Source organism: Onthophagus taurus, chromosome 7, assembly GCF_036711975.1.
Source record: "Onthophagus taurus isolate NC chromosome 7, IU_Otau_3.0, whole genome shotgun sequence".
Taxonomy (NCBI): Eukaryota; Metazoa; Arthropoda; class Insecta; order Coleoptera; family Scarabaeidae; genus Onthophagus; species Onthophagus taurus.
The window spans coordinates 6,992,956-7,010,642 of NC_091972.1; the positions used below are offsets into that span (position 1 = coordinate 6,992,956).

Sequence of the window (17,687 nt, forward strand, 5' to 3'; positions counted from 1 at the left end):
TAAATAAGGGACTTGCGCCGTTTGGTGGCGTCGCGAATCCTGCTGGCGGAAGGATATATCCTGATCGACTGGAAACTACAATGCGGATGTCATGTTGAAAAGTGAAAATAAGGTCACTTGAAAATGATCAATGAATAAAATGCAACAAAGGATTTTTTTAATGTGATGTTTAAGTATGATATATTTAAGATTTGTAGTAAGATCCGTCAGATATTAAACAAACAAATCATAAATATTAATATTTATTACAGTTGTTATTATACCTGTCAATAATATCGAATGTTTATATTCATATTTGAGTACTGTCATTTGAAACAACCAACAAAAGATCGTCCTAGCTCGTGTATGTCTAATATTTCATGAACAACTGTATAAATCATTTCTTTGACATTTTGACATCAATATTCTCTTAAAAATGACAAAATCTAGAAATAGAAACAAAATCTTACAGAACCATATTATTTTATGGCTCAATAAAAGCCGTGCAAGATGAACCATCTCAAATCATTTCAGTGTTATCTATAAAAAAGGCAAATCGAAGGTAAATCACCAATATTATCAGAATGAATTTCCAAAGAAGAAAAAGAAGAATATAAAACTCAATAACAGTCAATTTTCATTAATGGATTCAAAATTACCTTCAACATCGCCCTCAAAATTATTAAAATTAGTAGATAAGAGTAATTTAAAAAGTAAAACTAAAAATCTATTAAAATCAAGATTAAAACATTCCCGCGATGAAATTCTAAAAAAAAATGTTTCAACCCAGTTGAATACAGCATCCCTACGTAATGGAAAAGACAACGATTTAAATTTATTAAATGACTCAAAATTATCACCGGAAATCCAATCAGAAGATAGTTCAACTAATCCATCTGTTTCGTCAGTTTCAAAATATGAACCAACAACGTCTCCGTCACAAACAAAGCGTCAAAACATTGAAAATCATTCAAAAATGTACTTAAAAGAAACGAAATTGAAAAAAGAAATCCCATCAACAACTGAACAATCCATGCCATCTACATCTGCATTAATAAGAAAAGATGATTTCGCATACCCAGAAATTCAACTGTCTCCAACTTTACTCCCACTACTAACGGAACATAGACCGAATCATTTAAATACCAGTTTAAACCCATCAAATCCAATGAATCGTTTACAAGAAAGAAGACATCATTCAAGACGCAGAGCAATTATGTGTTTACCAACTCCAACTCCTCCGCCGTTATTCGATGATAGTGGTTTATATACTGGTTCACTACCTCAATCTTCTAGAAACAGATATCAATCACCAGCTGTTGAATTGGCAGAAGAATCTCAAACCTTGGGAATGGTTCGTTTCTCGTATAGAGCAGCTTTAGCAGAAACGAGAAATGAAAACAACGAACAACAATTGATACATTTAAACGAAAGGGGTCGATGGGTTCGAAGGAATAGAGAAGGAAGACGATAAAATATGTACATTCTAATTAAATATTTAAATAATGAATTAGTTTTGCATGGATTTAAGTTGGTATTGCCATAAATTTTGCTTTTATGTGTTGGATACATTGACGACATTTTCGCATTTCTTGAAGATATTCGATGGGGTTAATACCGGCTTCATTCGGATATGGTCATTTATAACGATAATCTCCAAGTAGAAGACTGTGGTCAGATATTCTAAGGACGGTGAAAATAATTCTTTTTTATTGTAATTAGTGCGATATACTATACTAAAATACTACATTAAATTTAAATATAAACTAGAGTTGTTTGTCATAATTTATGTGTCGTTTTATATTTTTTTATGTCTGCACCATGTCAATTAGTGTTTCACTCTTAGTCTCCATATTCCTGCACAAACTTGTATCAGTCCATATATTTTACTGCTTCGCATCCATATTCTGTTCTTGATCTTGTAATAATGCGATAGATCTTGAGTTTGGAGTCTGGGTCTTTCTTCGAGATGTTGTGGATAGAGTTTACAAGAGTTGATAGATTCATTTTGGATTCCATGGAACCTTCCATTCTGCTGGAATTTGTTCAATTCTCCATATTTTCTGTACTAATTGATTGTTCTCTCCTGATGTTTGGGCAAGTTTTGTTGGCCTCTCTTCGATATTTTTCATACTCAACTCTCTTCATACTTATGTTTTGTTGTAGGCATTTTCTTTTTGTGGCATTCATTCCTTCCATTATTTCTACACTCATCATCATATTCATTTCCACATTATTTGTGGTGACCTATAGTGTCTTGAGCAACTGAATAAACGAATTCTACCACTTTCACTACTTATTAGCCATTTCATTCTGGAAAATCAATTAACTGGTGCAGTTTACAATCTTTACGCGATAATTTACCAGGATTGCTCGCAGATGTTGGTCTTGATGTTAGACAACTATGTAGTTTCTCCAAGATGGTGCTCCACCACATTTTTCGTTGGTAGTGCGGCAACATCTAGATAACTCACCTCACCTTAATCCTCTTTGGGTTGGGTTGGATTTTACATGAAGAATAAATCCCCAAGTTGATATATACTTAGTAGGCTGATTAGCCTTTTATCAGACCTTGCATGGTGCAAGTCTATTCCAGATATTCTTTTATTCATATTATAATTATATGACACATATACATTTTAAAGGCAAAATTCTTTAATTAAATTAAACGAATACAAAATAAAAAATTCACTTCTAAAACTTTTAAAAATCCAAATTTTTTTCAATTGCCTCTTCGTTCTCTTTCATTATGTCGACCTCTTCGGCTACTTCTGGCATTTAAATCTCTAGATTCTTGGTCATCATTGTCGTTTTCATTATTTGCTTCTGTTACAGTTGTTCTATAATTGAAATGTACCCCATAGTTATTTCGACGTCGTACATTTGGTGGTAATTGAGCAGGGGGTATCGGATGTCTATTTCTAGGTGGTTGACCAATAGTACCAGTTAGTAATCCGCGTCCACCAAATAATGGTGGAGGAGTCGGATTAAAGACGTCTGCAACTGGTGGGACACGATGAGAAATAAAATCATGTAGACTTTCTCCTTGACTTATTTGAACAGTTGGCGGTGGAAGAAGAATAGATGGTGACCGAGTGCTTGGATAAAATGGATTTATGTTTAACACAGTATTCGAATCTTCACGTACTGTATTTTCGTTTATTGGTGGAAGTTGAGTTGGAGATAATTGAATCTCTGGATGTACGAAATGATCTTCTCTTGTTGGTAATTCATTTTCTACTGAAAATCTGGAATGGGGTTCTGAACGATTTTCAACTTCAAAGGGAGTGTCTTGGCTACGATTTTCAATTGGAGATCTTGAACGTTTTGTTTCTAGTGGAGACGTTGATGGTGAAAGGATATCAAAATGTCCTGTTTCTGGTAATTCTTTTAAGTGTGGTTCGGAGAGTGTTGGTGTTCCTAAATTTTTCTCAACCGCTCTAAGAGATAAATTCGATGATTTCATTGAAATTTCTTCTGGTTTAACTGATACACTTTCGGAAGGTAAATTTGAATCATCTTGAACCATACCTTGTGATATTATATTTGATTTTAAAAGATTTTCACTATTATTATCTAATGATGCTCCAACTACTTCTGGAATTTTATCTGATGGCTGCTTTTGATATAAAGGTTTTGAATCATCTAATAAAGTTTCTTCTGATTTGATTTCTTTTTGCTCTTCTGATACAATCAGCTTAGACCCTAAAGGTAATTTTGATTCACGTAAAGGCAGATTTGTTACTGAATCTTTAGAAGCACTCAATTTTGAAGTAGTACTTAATGGAGCTACACTAATTTCTTTTGGTATCTCATTTTGAGATTGGTGTGAAGTTTGTTTTAAATCGTAACCAGTTGTTTGTTGAAATGAATCTAACATCTGTGAAGTTGTTTCCGGTAAATCTAAATCCCGGAATGGATAATCAATATCAATTTTGGTTGTTTCAATTTCTTCAGGAAACGTATCCTGATGTTGTTTGGTTGCAATTACTGATGATTCTGCAACTTCATCAGGTGATTCTGCTATCTGTATTTTTGATTTATCTAATGTTGGTTCTGACTGAATCTCCGCTGTTTCAACTGGTTTTACTTCTGATGACAATTTTGGAACAATTAATGGAAGTTCTGTAACGTTTCCTAAAGATGTATTCAGGTGTATTACTTTCATTTCTTCCGAAATTTTTGATGGTGACTGTTCTCGTTTTAAAGATTCTGATTCATGTTCTTGTATGTCAGAAATTTTAGTTGGTGACTGTTCCAGTTTTGGAGGTTGCAAATCTCTTTTCTGTATGTCAGAAATGTTTGTTGGTAAGACCTGAAGCTTTGGAGGTTGTAAGTCATCTTTTTCCACGTCAGAAACTCTTGTTGCTGATTCTTCCAGTTTTAGAGATTGCGAATCACGTTCTTGTATATCTGATGTTTTTGTTGGTAACTGTTCCAGTTTTGTAATTTCTACATCATCTTTTTGTATGTCGGAAATGTTTGTTGGTAAAGCCTGAAACTTTGCAGTTTGTAAGTCATCTTTTTCCATGCTAGAAATGTTTGCTGCTGACTCTTCGAGTTTTGGATATTGCGAACCACGCTCTTGTATGTCAGAAGTTTTTGTTGGAAAATCTTCTAGATTTGTCCTTGGCAAATCGTGTTTCTGTATGTCAGAAGGACTTGTTGGGTACTCTTCAAGCTTTGGAGGTTCCAAGTCGTGTTTCTGTATGTCTGAAGTTTTTGTTGGTAACTGTTCAAGTTTTGTACTTTCTAAATCATCTTTTTGTGTATCAAAAACGTTTGTTGGTGACGCCTCAAGCTTTGAAGCTTGTAAGTCATCTTTTTCCATTTCAGAAATTCTTATTGGTAACTCTTCCACTTTTGGAGATTTCAAATCATCTTCTTGTATGTCAGAAGTTTTAGTTGGAAAATCTTCTAGTTTCGTACTTGGTAAATCATGTTTCTGTGTGTCAGAACGAGTTGTTGGATACTCCTCAAGCTTTGGAAGTTCCAAGTCGTGTTTCTGTATGTCTGAAGTTTTTGTTGGTAACTGTTCAAGTTTTGTACTTTCTAAATCATCTTTTTGTGTATCAAAAACGTTTGTTGGTGACGCCTCAAGCTTTGAAGCTTGTAAGTCATCTTTTTCCATTTCAGAAATTCTTGTTGGTAACTCTTCCACTTTTGGAGATTTTAAATCACCTTCTTGTATGTCAGAAGTTTTAGTTGGAAAATCTTCTAGTTTCGTACTTGGTAAATCATGTTTCTGTGTGTCAGAACGAGTTGTTGGATACTCCTCAAGTTTTGAAGGTTCCAAGTCAAGTTTCTCTATGTCTGAAGATTCTGTTGGCTTTGTACTTTTTAAATCATCTCTTTGTATGTCAAGAATATTCGTTGGTAACGCCTGAAGCTTTGGAGATTGTAAGTCTTGTTTTTCCATTTCAGAAATTCTTGTCGGTGAGTCTTCCACTTTTGGAGATTTCAAATCACCTTCTTGTATGTCAGAAGTTTTAGTTGGAAAATCTTCTAGTTTCGTACTTGGTAAATCATGTTTCTGTGTGTCAGAACGAGTTGTTGGATACTCCTCAACTTTTGAAGGTTCCAAGTCATGTTTCTCTAAGTCTGAAGATTTTGTTGGTGACTGTTCCAGCTTTGTACTTTTTAAATCATCTTTTTGTGTGTCAGGAATATTCGTTGGTAACGCCTGAAGCTTTGGAGATTGTAAGTCTTGTTTTTCCATATCAGAATTTTTTGTTGGTGCCTCTTCCAGTTTTGGAGATTTCAAATCACCTTCTTGTATGTCAGAAGTTTTAGTTGGAAAATCTTCTAGATTCGTACTTGGTAAATCATGTTTCTGTGTGTCAGAACGAGTTGTTGGATACTCCTCAAGTTTTGAAGGTTCCAAGTCATGTTTCTCTAAGTCTGAAGATTTTGTTGGTGACTGTTCCAGCTTTGTGCTTTTTAAATCATCTTTTTGTATGTCAGGAATATTCGTTGGTAACGCCTGAAGCTTTGGAGATTGTAAGTCTTGTTTTTCCATATCAGAATTTTTTGTTGGTGCCTCTTCCAGTTTTGGATATTTCAAATCACCGTCTTGTATGCCAGAAGGTTTTATTGGCAGATCTTCTGGTTTTATACTTAATGAACCAAGTTTTTGTATATCCGCACTTCTTGTTGGAAAATCTTCAAGCTTTGCTGTTTTCAAATCTTGCTTTTGTGTACCAGAAGGTATTGTTGGTGACTCTTCCAATTTTGTACTTTCTGTATCATGTTTTTGTGTGTCAGCAATTTTTGATGGTAACTCTTCATGCTTTGGAGTTTGCAAATGTTGTTTTTGTGTATCTGAAGTTTTTGTTGGCAAATCTTCTAGTTTCGTACTTGGTAAATCATGTTTCTGTGTGTCAGAACGAGTTGTTGGATACTCCTCATGTTTTGAAGGTTCTAAGTCATGTTTTTCTATGTCTGAAGATTTTGTTGGTGACTGTTCTAGCTTTGTACTTTTTAAATCATCTTTTTGTATGTCAGGAATGTTCGTTGGTAACGCCTGAAGCTTTGTAGTTTGTAAGTCTTGTTTTTTCATATCAAAACTTTTTGTTGGTACCTCTTCCAGTTTTGGAGATTTTAAATCACCTTCTTGTATGCCAGAAGTTTTTATTGGCAGATTTTCTGGTTTTGTACTTAATGCACCAAGTTTTTGTATATCCGGACTTTTTGTTGGAAACTCTTCAAGATTTGCTGTTTTCAAATCTTGCTTTTGTGTACCAGAAGGTTTTGTTGGTGACTCTTCCAATTTTATACTTTCTATATCATGTTTTTGTATGTCAGCAATTTTCGATGGTAATTCTTCATGCTTTGGAGATTGCAAATCTTGTTTCTGTTCTTCAGAAGATTTTGTTGGTAACTCTTCGTCAATTGGAGTTTGCGAATCATGTTTTCGTCCTATAAAAGATTTTGTTGGTATCTTTTTCAGTTTTGGAGTTTTCCCTTCATTTTTTTGTTTCTTAGAAGATTTCTTTGGTAACGGTTCCGGCATTGGTATTTGTAAACCAGGTTGTTGTAAGTCAATGGATTTTATGGGTAACTCTTCCGACATTGGAGGCTCTTCTAGTGCAACTAAAGATGTTGGTATCTCTTGTTGTTTAGGAATTTGCAATTCAGATTTTTGCTCAAAAGAAATAACTGTTGGTACCTCATTTAATTTAGAAGTTGTTGTTGACAAATTTTCCAATTTTGGAGTTTGCAAATCATGTTTTTCTATATCAGAAGATTTTGTTGGTATTTCTTCTATTTTTTCTTCTTTTATTGATGGTAGCTTTTGTGATACATTATCACTTGGTAATTCACCGTACCATTCAGACATTTTTTCTGAGAAAAACGGGTCATGACGCATTTCAGAAAATATTGTGGATACTTTCTGCTCCGCTTCATCTTGATCCGAAAAAGTACTTAACATACTTTTTTGACCAAGATTTTCTTGAAGATGTGGTTTTGGAGATTTTATTGGTAACTCTTCTAGTTGCTCTTCTTTTATTGGTGATAATTTCCTTGGTAAAATACCTTTAAATCTACTTTCATTAAGACTATCAATTCCTCTGGCATCAATAGGTTTTATTCTATTATACCATTCAGAAACTTTTTCAGCAAAGAATGGATCTCGATCCATGTCAGAAAGAATTCTTGCTACAGTATGCAAACTTCGTTTTTCGGTAGTACTTATTAACACAGATGTACTAGAGCTTGAAATATTTTTTTCCGAAGAAGTGGATGCAATTTGATTTCGTTGGATTGGCTCAACTTGCGCTGGAGTTCCCGTACTATGATGTGCTACTCCTAACGGTTTTGGACTTTCTAAATCAGATTTTTTTAATGACTCTTCAAGTGGTGACTTCTCGTATAAATCAGAAATGTTTCTCGTGAAGAATGAATCTTGGCCCATTTCATTAAATATTTTATCTTCATCATTTGCATATTCATTACCAACATTTTGATGTCGTTGGGTTGGCTCAACTTGCGCTGGAGTTCCCGTACTATGATGTATTAGTCCCAAAGTGTTTGGACTTTCTAAATCAGATTTTTTTTGTGACTCTTCAAGTGGTGACTTTTCGTACCAATCAGAAATGTTTCTCGTGAAGAATGAATCTTGGCCCATTTCATTAAATATTCTATCTTCATCATCTGCATATTCATTATCAATTTGATTTCGTTGGGTTGGGTCGACTTGCGTTGGAGTTCCCGCACTGTGATGTGTTAGTCCTAAAGTTTTTGGACTTTCTAAATCAGATTTTTTTAATGACTCTTGTGGTGACTTTTCGTGCCAGTCAGAAATGTTTCTTGTGAAGAATGAATCTTGGCCCATTTCATTAAATATTCTATTTTCATCATCTGCATATTCGTTGCTACCAGGAATTTGCTCACTAGGACTTTTAAAATTAATATCTTCGTTGCCTTTGCTTATACCCATCTGATTGTTTTGAATTAATTGTTTTATAACATCCAAAGGAATTTCTTTTACCCCACCAGCAGCACCAAGCAACTTATCAACCGCAACTTTAGGTGGAATAATCTTTTTCTCGTCAATTTTATATTCATCTGTATCAACTTTACCTACACTGAAATATCCAAATTTCTCTTTAATACTATATCCACTTGGTCCACTAAGTTCACTTTGATTATCAACATCAAGGTTTGCGCCCGACTTTTCATCAAATAAATATCGAAGATTATCATCTAAATCTAGATTAGATGCACTCAAGAATTCAGGTAGAACAGGCTTAAATTCATAAATGTTATGATCACTACTATTTTGATCATCATCATCGTTAATGGACGATTCATATTTTCTTCGTTTTCTTGGTATTTCTTCTGCAAATTTTACGTGTGGCGAATGTGGGTGCCTCTCAAAATAGAGGTTGTGAAGAGATTGCACAGATCCATGAATTCCAGCGTGGGGTTTTGGAAAATAGTCGCCACCGGAAACATGTTTTTCCCGGACCGTTTTTGATATTCCGGTTATTTTAATTATTTGGACATAAAAATCTGGTGAAATACACATTCTTAATAAAAGGACAGCTGTATGCGCAACCCAGGCAAAAACACATAATGGAATTGAAATTCGTAAAATCACAATTGCCAAATAAATATTGACAGTTTTTTTAGTCCATGGTACAGAAAAGGCATTCATATCCTGGTTACATCTAAAATGAAAAATCTTGTATATAAGTAACAAATAAATATTTTATTTTTTACTTTTTCGTATGAAGATAAGGTTCAAATTGATTACAAAATACGGTTAAACCATCCAATTGTAATAAAGCTGCAGTTGTGATTACAATAGTCATTATAATTGATACAATAAAAGTTGGAAAAACATGTTTCCACGGTTGGACAAATCTAAAATATATTGACATAAAAGTAAATATGGAAAATTAAAGTCTTTTAAATTACGAATCGCTTTCTTCTCCAGCTCCTCCGGATCTACTCCAGTAAAAAAATACCGCCAATATAAAACCGCTTATGAAACTAATCAGCCACACACTAAACGTATACTCACAATAAGAATCTTTACCCCATTTCGTTTCAGATAAACTGATGCATACATTATGTGGTAATACGTGGTTAACGTCGTAGTGTTTTTCGTGAATACGGAAAAAATATAAATTGGCGTATAAAGGACATTTGTGGTGATATCCCAGCAATACAACATAAAATTGGGCGGCATTTACTATTCCACTAATAGCGGCCAAAATTTGTATTACCAAATGAAGAACTAAAAAATTATTGGTGAAAAATATTTCTTGAAAAAAATCTTTTTGATTACCTTTCCAAACTATATTCACGTCTTTACTTGGTTTATCAACCATTACATAATAAATTCTATAAACAACCATTTTTTCGCTCGTTTTGTACTTTCAAACTTGGTGATAAATGTTATGTCATTTAGATTTAGACATTAAATATATGACGGGAATAATTTTTGTTTTTGATTTCTGGTCACATAAATATAACTGTGTAAGCACGTGTACTGAAAGGAATTCTTCTTTCCTGACTTCATTATAAAGACTAAATGGAACTGGTTCTATTAGTAACAATAAATAGAATGATTTTTTTAGTTATTTTTCTATTGCATATAAATACTATACACAAATAATTAGAATTTATTATTACAACATTCAGTGTTTTTTATTTTGTATTTAAGTTAAATAAATTAGATCGGTACATGCATCTTAATTAGAAATCAAAAATTAATACAACCAAAACAATTTAAATATCTTAAACATTTTTAACTTACCTTTATTATTAACAAAAAAATTTAATTTAAATTTAAGACGGATGTTGGGTACGAACATGTTTATTCCTATCACCTTTTTGTCGAAATTGTCTCCCACAAATATCACAAGGATACGGACGTTCATCGGTGTGAATTCTACGATGATTGTTGAGTGCGTCAGCTCGGAAGAATCGCTTTTGACAAATCTAAAAGGATTTTATGAGAAGGTTATTATAAAAAGGATTTTATTAAATGATTTAATGAAAAATAAGGAATAGAAGGGATATGATCTTATTTTTTCTTACATCACAACCATATCTACGATCATTTGTGTGGATTAAACGGTGCTGATAATAAACGGAACCGGTTAGGAAACATTTATCACAGACGGAACATTTAAAAGGACGTTCTCGGGTGTGGACTTTTCTAATGTGATCTTTTAAATCTGGTCGGATCGTATAACGAGCTTCGCAACCTTCGTGGGGACATGCAAAAGGTTTTATACCTAAAAGGAAACATAAAAAGATTTTCATAAAAAAAAATTATATATTACCTTGATGAAATCTCATATGTTGCCATAAATGGGAAGTTTGTGAATAACATCTTTTACAAATTTCACAAACGTACGGTTTTAAACTTTGATGAGCTCTACTATGGATTAATAAAGCTTTTGCACTATGAACAACCTTAAAAAAATAATTTAATTATATTACAATATGAAATAAATGTAAATTTTTATGTGGTTAATATTTTTCTTCAAACGTTGGAATGACAGAATATTAATAGAGTAATTAATTGAGAAATCACAAATTTCGTTAAACAACTAGCACTTGTTTTTGACTATTTACTTTATCCTAAAAGTCATACAAAACGTGTTTATGAATAATTTTATTCATACATAGAAAAAATAATAAAATATCACTATGAAGTGTTATAGCCAGGCTGAGGCTCATCACCGACTATACAAAGAGCTATGTAGAAGATGCACCTTGCTTTTGAAAGCTAACCAAGCTTTCAAGAAAAAAAAAAGAGACAAAATTGCAGAAAAACGGAAAGCGAGAAAGAAATGGCAAACCAATAGAACTCCTAGTGATAAAACTAAATTAAATAAAATAACAGCCGAATTAAGAGCATTAACAGATAGCCATAAACAATGTAATATTCAAAATTACTTAAAAGATCTTACTGACGATGCCAGTACTGATTATTCTTTGTGGAAGCCAAGAAGGAAGGTTAAAATTCCAAAAACACATACACCTCCAATTCGAAATAGTAATGGAAATTGGGCTAAGAGCAATCCAGAAAAAGTTAATTTGTTTGCTGAACATCTGAACAACTATGTTAAATAGTGTTCCAGCGTAATTCAAAGTGATCAGCAGTATAATATACTATGTGTAAGAATGAAAGAACTGTATTATGAAATACAAAAACTTAATATAAAGAAATCAGTAGACTATGACCAATTAATGGAGAAACATTGAAACACCTACCAAAACGGGCGATTACAAAATTATGACACATAATTAATGCTGCTTTTAAACCGAAATACTTCCCAAATATATGGAAAGAAAAAGTTTTCAGCAATGAGAAAGCAAATCAATAAAATTAAAACGGACCTGCAATCAAGGGCAGCAACGTAATTTGCTAGAAATGGGACAAGACTAGGATCAACAAGACAAATCTTTCCGATATCTCGATAGGACTACACGGACGAGAAAGAACTTTCCGGAGAAACGGAATGGATTAGACTAAAACATAATCCAAAATAGAAGCTTCTTTTAGTGGCGTATACAAGTAATTTCGTGATGTTATAAATGCAATGAGACATATAAACGCATAATTAACAAAGTATAGAAATTAAAAACTATTTGAATACTAAGTTTAACGTTTGAAGAAAAAATTAAATTAAAAATTCATACTTGTCCACATTCTTCACATTTAAACTTAGCGGGCTAAGTGTAAGAATGAAAGAACTGTATTATGAAATACAAAAACTTAATATAAAGAAATCAGTAGACTATGACCAATTAATGGAGAAACATTGAAACACCTACCAAAACGGGCGATTACTAAATTATTACACATAATTAATGCTGCTTTTAAACCGAAATACTTCCCAAGTATATGGAAAGAAAAAGTTTTCAACAATGAGAAAGCAAATCAATAAAATTAAAACGGACCTGCAATCAAGGGCAGCAACGTAATTTGCTAGAAATGGGACAAGACTAGGATCAACAAGACAAATCTTTCCGGTATCTCGATAGGACTACACGGACGAGAAAGAACTTTCCAGAGAAACGGAATGGATTAGACTAAAACATAATCCAAAATAGAAGCTTCTTTTAGTGGCGTATACAAGTAATTTCGTGATGTTATAAATGCAATGAGACATATAAACGCATAATTAACAAAGTATAGAAATTAAAAACTATTTGAATACTAAGTTTAACGTTTGAAGAAAAAATTAAATTAAAAATTCATACTTGTCCACATTCTTCACATTTAAACTTAGCGGGATGTTCCAATTCTCTATGATTCTCCAAATCAGCAATACTATTCCAAACGGTTACGCAACGTTCACATTGATATTTATACCCATCATCAACAACAGCATTCAAACGTTTATTTTTACTTATTTGCCTGGAACATTTCCGTTTCCGGCCGCGTCGTTTCTTTTCATTTTCGCCACCGTTCCCATCCGATTTACTGAATCCACTCGATTCGCTGCATATTTCCGATTTAATAACAATATCGCTATTGTCATCGCCATTTTCTTTGTTACTACTACTTTGATTACCATCATCGTTTTCTTTGTCCTCTTCTTCGGTGTTCATCGAAAACAATACGTCTTCGATTAATTTAACGATTGCTTCTTTGTTCTTATCTTTAGTTAACGAAACGTAAACTTTTGGCGTATAATGTTTCTTTTTATATTTATGGGTATAAAGAATTTCGTGTGACTTAAATGTACGATCGCAATATTCGCAATACGTTAATTTTGGGAGATAGAACAAATTCGCTTGGTCCGTACACTTTGTTAACCAATGCTTTGAAGCGAAAACGTACGAATCAAAAGTTTCGCAACATGTTATGCATTCGTAATTAACATCGGTGGTGTGTTGTTTTTGGTGAGCTAATAACCATCTTTTATCGGCGTAAGTTCGGTTGCAATATTCACATTGTAATAATTGTTCGGTTAAGAATTTTTGAACGTTTTTATTCGATGGTGTATCTTTTTCTTGAAACCCACCACTTTGCTCTAATAAATCGGGTGCTACTGTTGATACATTTTTAATTTCGTCGTTTAAAGCTTTGCAATCTTCGTTGTCATCATCAGTTTTATCGACACCGTTTTTATTGATATGTAAATTTTCTGCACAATTTTCTACGTGTTTATTAGCTGATGCTGGTGTGGCAAAAACTTGATAACAATTTTCGCATTTCCAAACTGTAACATCGCTTCTATAAAACTTTGAAATATCACCTGCTTTTTTACAATGATTTTCTTTATGTATTCTTAAACGATTCTCACTAACAAACTGTTTGTTACAATGTTCACATACATTAATATTTGTTTCATCATGACTTGTCTGATGACGTTCTAAATTATTTTTACTTACAAACTGTTTTCCACACGTTGAACAATCAAATTTCATTCTCATCCCTTTATCGATATCTTTTATATCAACATTCGGTTTTAAGACAACTTTTTCAGCGTTAAATTCGCACTGGTGTCTTTGATATTGATATTTCGTTGGGAAATTCGTGTCGCAATTCTGGCAAGCTATCATAGTTGGAATATTAGGTATCTTAGATTCCCTTTTCTGATTATGCTGAGAATTAACTGTAGGTTTACAATCCATTGAGTCAGTTTCGGATAGTACATTTTCATCCAAGCTTCCGATTTTAATCACTCTTATCGAAGAATTATCAACATTTACCATTGGGAGTTTAAAATGTAATTTTTCACTTTGAAAATGAGAATTCGGTGATACATCCGGACTTACCGGCGTTTTCATGATGCATTCTTGTGACATATTGTCGATTTCGTACTCTAGAGTACTCACCGTTGTATCAGGGACCATTTGATGAACGTTTATAAAAGATAAATCACTTGCGTTCATCTTCAATGCAACTAGATGATCCGAATTGGGCTCAACGATCACATTTGCTATGCTTCCTGGTTCATAGAGATCTGGAAAATGATCACGTAGAATACCACGAAATTATTTATAATAACAAATTTTATTTTTTTTGGTAACTAGGTAATCCAGATTGTCGTTGCTATGCTGACAAAAACTAACCAAAAATGTTGACATTTTAAGTTAATATGTGATGTTGACATTTTAGGTTACCTTTCAAAGAAATGTATAAATCAAAAGATTTTTCTTCAACAGTAAAATACGTGTACATTTTCGCAAATTTCTTTTTCTACTCCAAAATGAAATTCCCCGCAGTGAATAAGCAAATTTAATGCTTACGAATATGGCACTAAAATTTTTAAACGATGACCGAACAGAGTGGAGTTCCACGAAATACCAACTTAAAGTAACCTAAAAATATAAAATCACTACCTTTACTTAAATTAATTAACATTCTCTTTATAAATAAAACAAGACTTATGTATCATAAAAAGATACATAAAAAACATTAATTGTTATTAAAATTTTATTTAAAATAATCAAATAGTTAAAGTGAAAATTTTAGGTTAAGTATAGATACCTGCAAAGTGAGATTAGAATGTATCTTTAACAATAAAAATTTTATTGAAATTAATGTTGAAAGGTTACATAATAAATAAATATTTCTTCATATTCATAACGAATTTTCTTTTTAAATAAATAAAATCTTCCTATAAAGGCAATATTTTAATTTAACCTAACCAACCTGAAGTTGACTCGAGTTGACTCAAAAATACCAACCTAAATCATCAAAATCATAAAATGCAAGCTTAAATTAATACAATGGGGTCATACACGATTTTTTTTTTATTATATTTTCTGAAAGTTTATATAAAAATATAGTTACCGTTATTTTTTTTTTTTTTATTTTCGAACAAAGTCATTGTTAAAAAAATTATTGAAAATTTATATACCCATTTGCGCTTTTAAAATTCCCGCGTTGATGACGTACGATTCTCACTTTTGCGTCCCCTGCTCCCCGCTCAAATGCGAGAAAGAGATGAACGTCATTTAGGTTGTATTGAAAAGAGATAGAGTGTTTGTAGGTTATGTTTATTATGTTTTGTTCATGGATGTAATAGAGACACTCTATTACATCCATGGTTTTATTTTGACACTGTCACACCGCAAGCGCTATCTAACGGACAATTTAACTTGTTTTAGGCAGTGCGGTTCCTACGTCACAGAAAAGTCGCGAAATTATTTCGTTTGAATATTTGCTATTTTTCACTTCAAATTAGGCAAAATATAAAATTGATCAAAATATTTCTTTTACTTTGTGTTCATGCATATACTTGCATATATCGTTTGACATAAAAATTTTCTCTAAATTTAATAAGTGTGTATGACCCCATACCTCATGTAATGCACTAAAAGGTATTGCCCTTTGATTATATAATCAAAGGTATTGCCCTTGTATTGCCAATTTATCAATGCCATATAAAAATGTTGAAGAAAGTTTTATTTAAATTATCGACCTTTACTTTTTTACTTATTATCTATTAAAAAGGCAGCCATAAGTAAAAATTACAAACAATTTCCTGTAGAAGCTTTGACAGTAGACAAGGGGAATTCCCTAATTGACTTTTTTGTATTATTCGCGCGGAAATCTAGCTTTTTATTCGAAATGTTTAGACAAAGAGGCCAAACAACTATTGAAATTATAAAATTAATGCTTAAACATTCCTAGACAGGAAATTTTATTTCTTATTTGTTTGTATCTTTCCAGTTCTTCTTCTGATGATGCGCTTTTGAAGTTAAAAAGTCCAGCCTTAACATCAACAGTTTTGAACAATTCTTAAATACTGATGTTGTGATGTTATGAGCTACTACTAAATTTAAGATCCATATTTGATGATTAATGTTTATAACTCAAAAGAAACTCGAATCCTTCACATGTCAGCCACTTAACTGATAAGTTCAAACTGCCAAAAACCCAATGAATTAAAATAAATACGAATTAATTATTTAAAATTACATTTATTAAATCAAGATTTTTACTTCAAACATAAAAACATTCATTAAACACCTTATACACATTCCATCTTATAATATTTTTGTAATTAAAGAACTTTTTGGAAACCTCATACCTAAACAACAACTTTGAAATAATCAATTCTTCTAATTCTTATGAAAAAAAAAACATCTACAAAACAAGAAGCATAAAAAAAATCAAAACTAAATAACTGTTAAAAACACTAAAAATTCTATTATGCACATTGCGCTTTATTACAAATTCCATAAATATGCCCGTAACGTTCAGGTAATAATATGGAATCAATTAAAAATTTTCCCAATGCAAACTTGGTAATAACACGTGATTTTCCTGGAGTATCTTGCGAAATAGTGTACTCTAAGCCAGGCATATCTAAAACATTTCATAATCAATAACAAAAAATTAATTATTTTATAGATAAATAACACAATTTATTATACCTGCTATATGCGGTGGATTAACAATAATAAATTTTAATCCAGAACCTTTAACAATATCCATTTGTCTCTGATGATCAGAATTTATCTCCTTAAAAACCGGGGGAACCTTTTCAGGTTCATAAAATAAAAATGCAGATAAACAAATTGAGATGATCTCAACATTCAACTCCTTCATAGCTTGTACTATGTTTTTGGTACCCTCACTAAGAACTGTGGTGGCTTTCAAATCATTTCGTGTACCCAAGACAACTACCACAGCAGTAACTCCTTTAATAGCATTCAAAACATCTTTGTAATCGAGGACGTCTCCTTTAACAACTTCGACGCTGTCGCGTAAATGATCAGGTAGAAGAGATGGATTTCGAACAAATGCGCGAACGTTTAATCCTAACAAACATTAAGAAAATGGATAAAATCGAGATTAAAGTTACAAAATGATGAACATAACCTATAAATGTAATGTAAATATTCGAATATAATGTAAATTTTACCTTTTTGGACAGCCGCTTCGACTGCACATAACCCAGTCATTCCGGTCGAACCAAAAATCACAATTCTTTCCATTTTGTGCGTTTATTAGTCGAATAATACCTTAATTGCAATTTTCAAACATGACTACAATTTGACGTTTTAGATATGGTTTAGATTTTGTTGATAAATTAGGGATCTTTATTGGTTACTGCTTAAAATTTTAAATTACGAATCATATACATAAAATAATAGATTCTCAATTTAGATTATTTCTACATTCATTATATTTATTTATATTTTAAAATAAAAAAATCAAACGATTTCTTTTACCTTTAAAATCAAATTGATGTAAGCGACCTCTATAAAGAAAAAAA

At 32.2% G+C, this 17,687-nt stretch overlaps 3 protein-coding genes across 4 annotated transcripts; all 3 read right to left on the reverse strand.

The window, feature by feature from the left end:
• Positions 1-1,449: 1,449 nt before the first annotated feature.
• LOC111422911 (microtubule-associated protein futsch-like) lies at positions 1,450-9,857 on the reverse strand. The gene is made up of 4 exons (XM_023056184.2): positions 9,776-9,857; positions 9,403-9,724; positions 9,205-9,348; positions 1,450-9,152 (listed from the first exon to the last, which is right to left on the reverse strand). Exons 1-4 carry the CDS (start codon positions 9,843-9,845, stop codon positions 2,702-2,704), a joined length of 6,987 nt encoding a protein of 2,328 aa, XP_022911952.2. The 5' UTR covers positions 9,846-9,857; the 3' UTR covers positions 1,450-2,701.
• Positions 9,858-9,982: 125 nt separating this feature from the next.
• Positions 9,983-14,770, reverse strand: LOC111422858 (matotopetli). Of its 2 annotated transcripts, XM_071197235.1 has the most exons (6): positions 14,581-14,770; positions 12,709-14,420; positions 10,779-10,911; positions 10,531-10,730; positions 10,247-10,431; positions 9,983-10,033 (listed from the first exon to the last, which is right to left on the reverse strand). In XM_071197235.1, exons 1-5 carry the CDS (start codon positions 14,636-14,638, stop codon positions 10,279-10,281), a joined length of 2,256 nt encoding a protein of 751 aa, XP_071053336.1. In that variant the 5' UTR covers positions 14,639-14,770; the 3' UTR covers positions 9,983-10,033; positions 10,247-10,278. The 2 variants fall into 2 exon arrangements, with proteins under 2 accessions (XP_071053336.1, XP_071053335.1); XM_071197234.1 differs by lacking the exon at positions 9,983-10,033 and having other exon boundaries at positions 10,226-10,431.
• A 1,600-nt stretch (positions 14,771-16,370) lies between these two features.
• LOC111422790 (flavin reductase (NADPH)) lies at positions 16,371-17,483 on the reverse strand. The gene is made up of 3 exons (XM_023056024.2): positions 17,334-17,483; positions 16,843-17,229; positions 16,371-16,774 (listed from the first exon to the last, which is right to left on the reverse strand). Exons 1-3 carry the CDS (start codon positions 17,404-17,406, stop codon positions 16,617-16,619), a joined length of 618 nt encoding a protein of 205 aa, XP_022911792.2. The 5' UTR covers positions 17,407-17,483; the 3' UTR covers positions 16,371-16,616.
• Between the last annotated feature and the right edge of the window lie 204 nt (positions 17,484-17,687).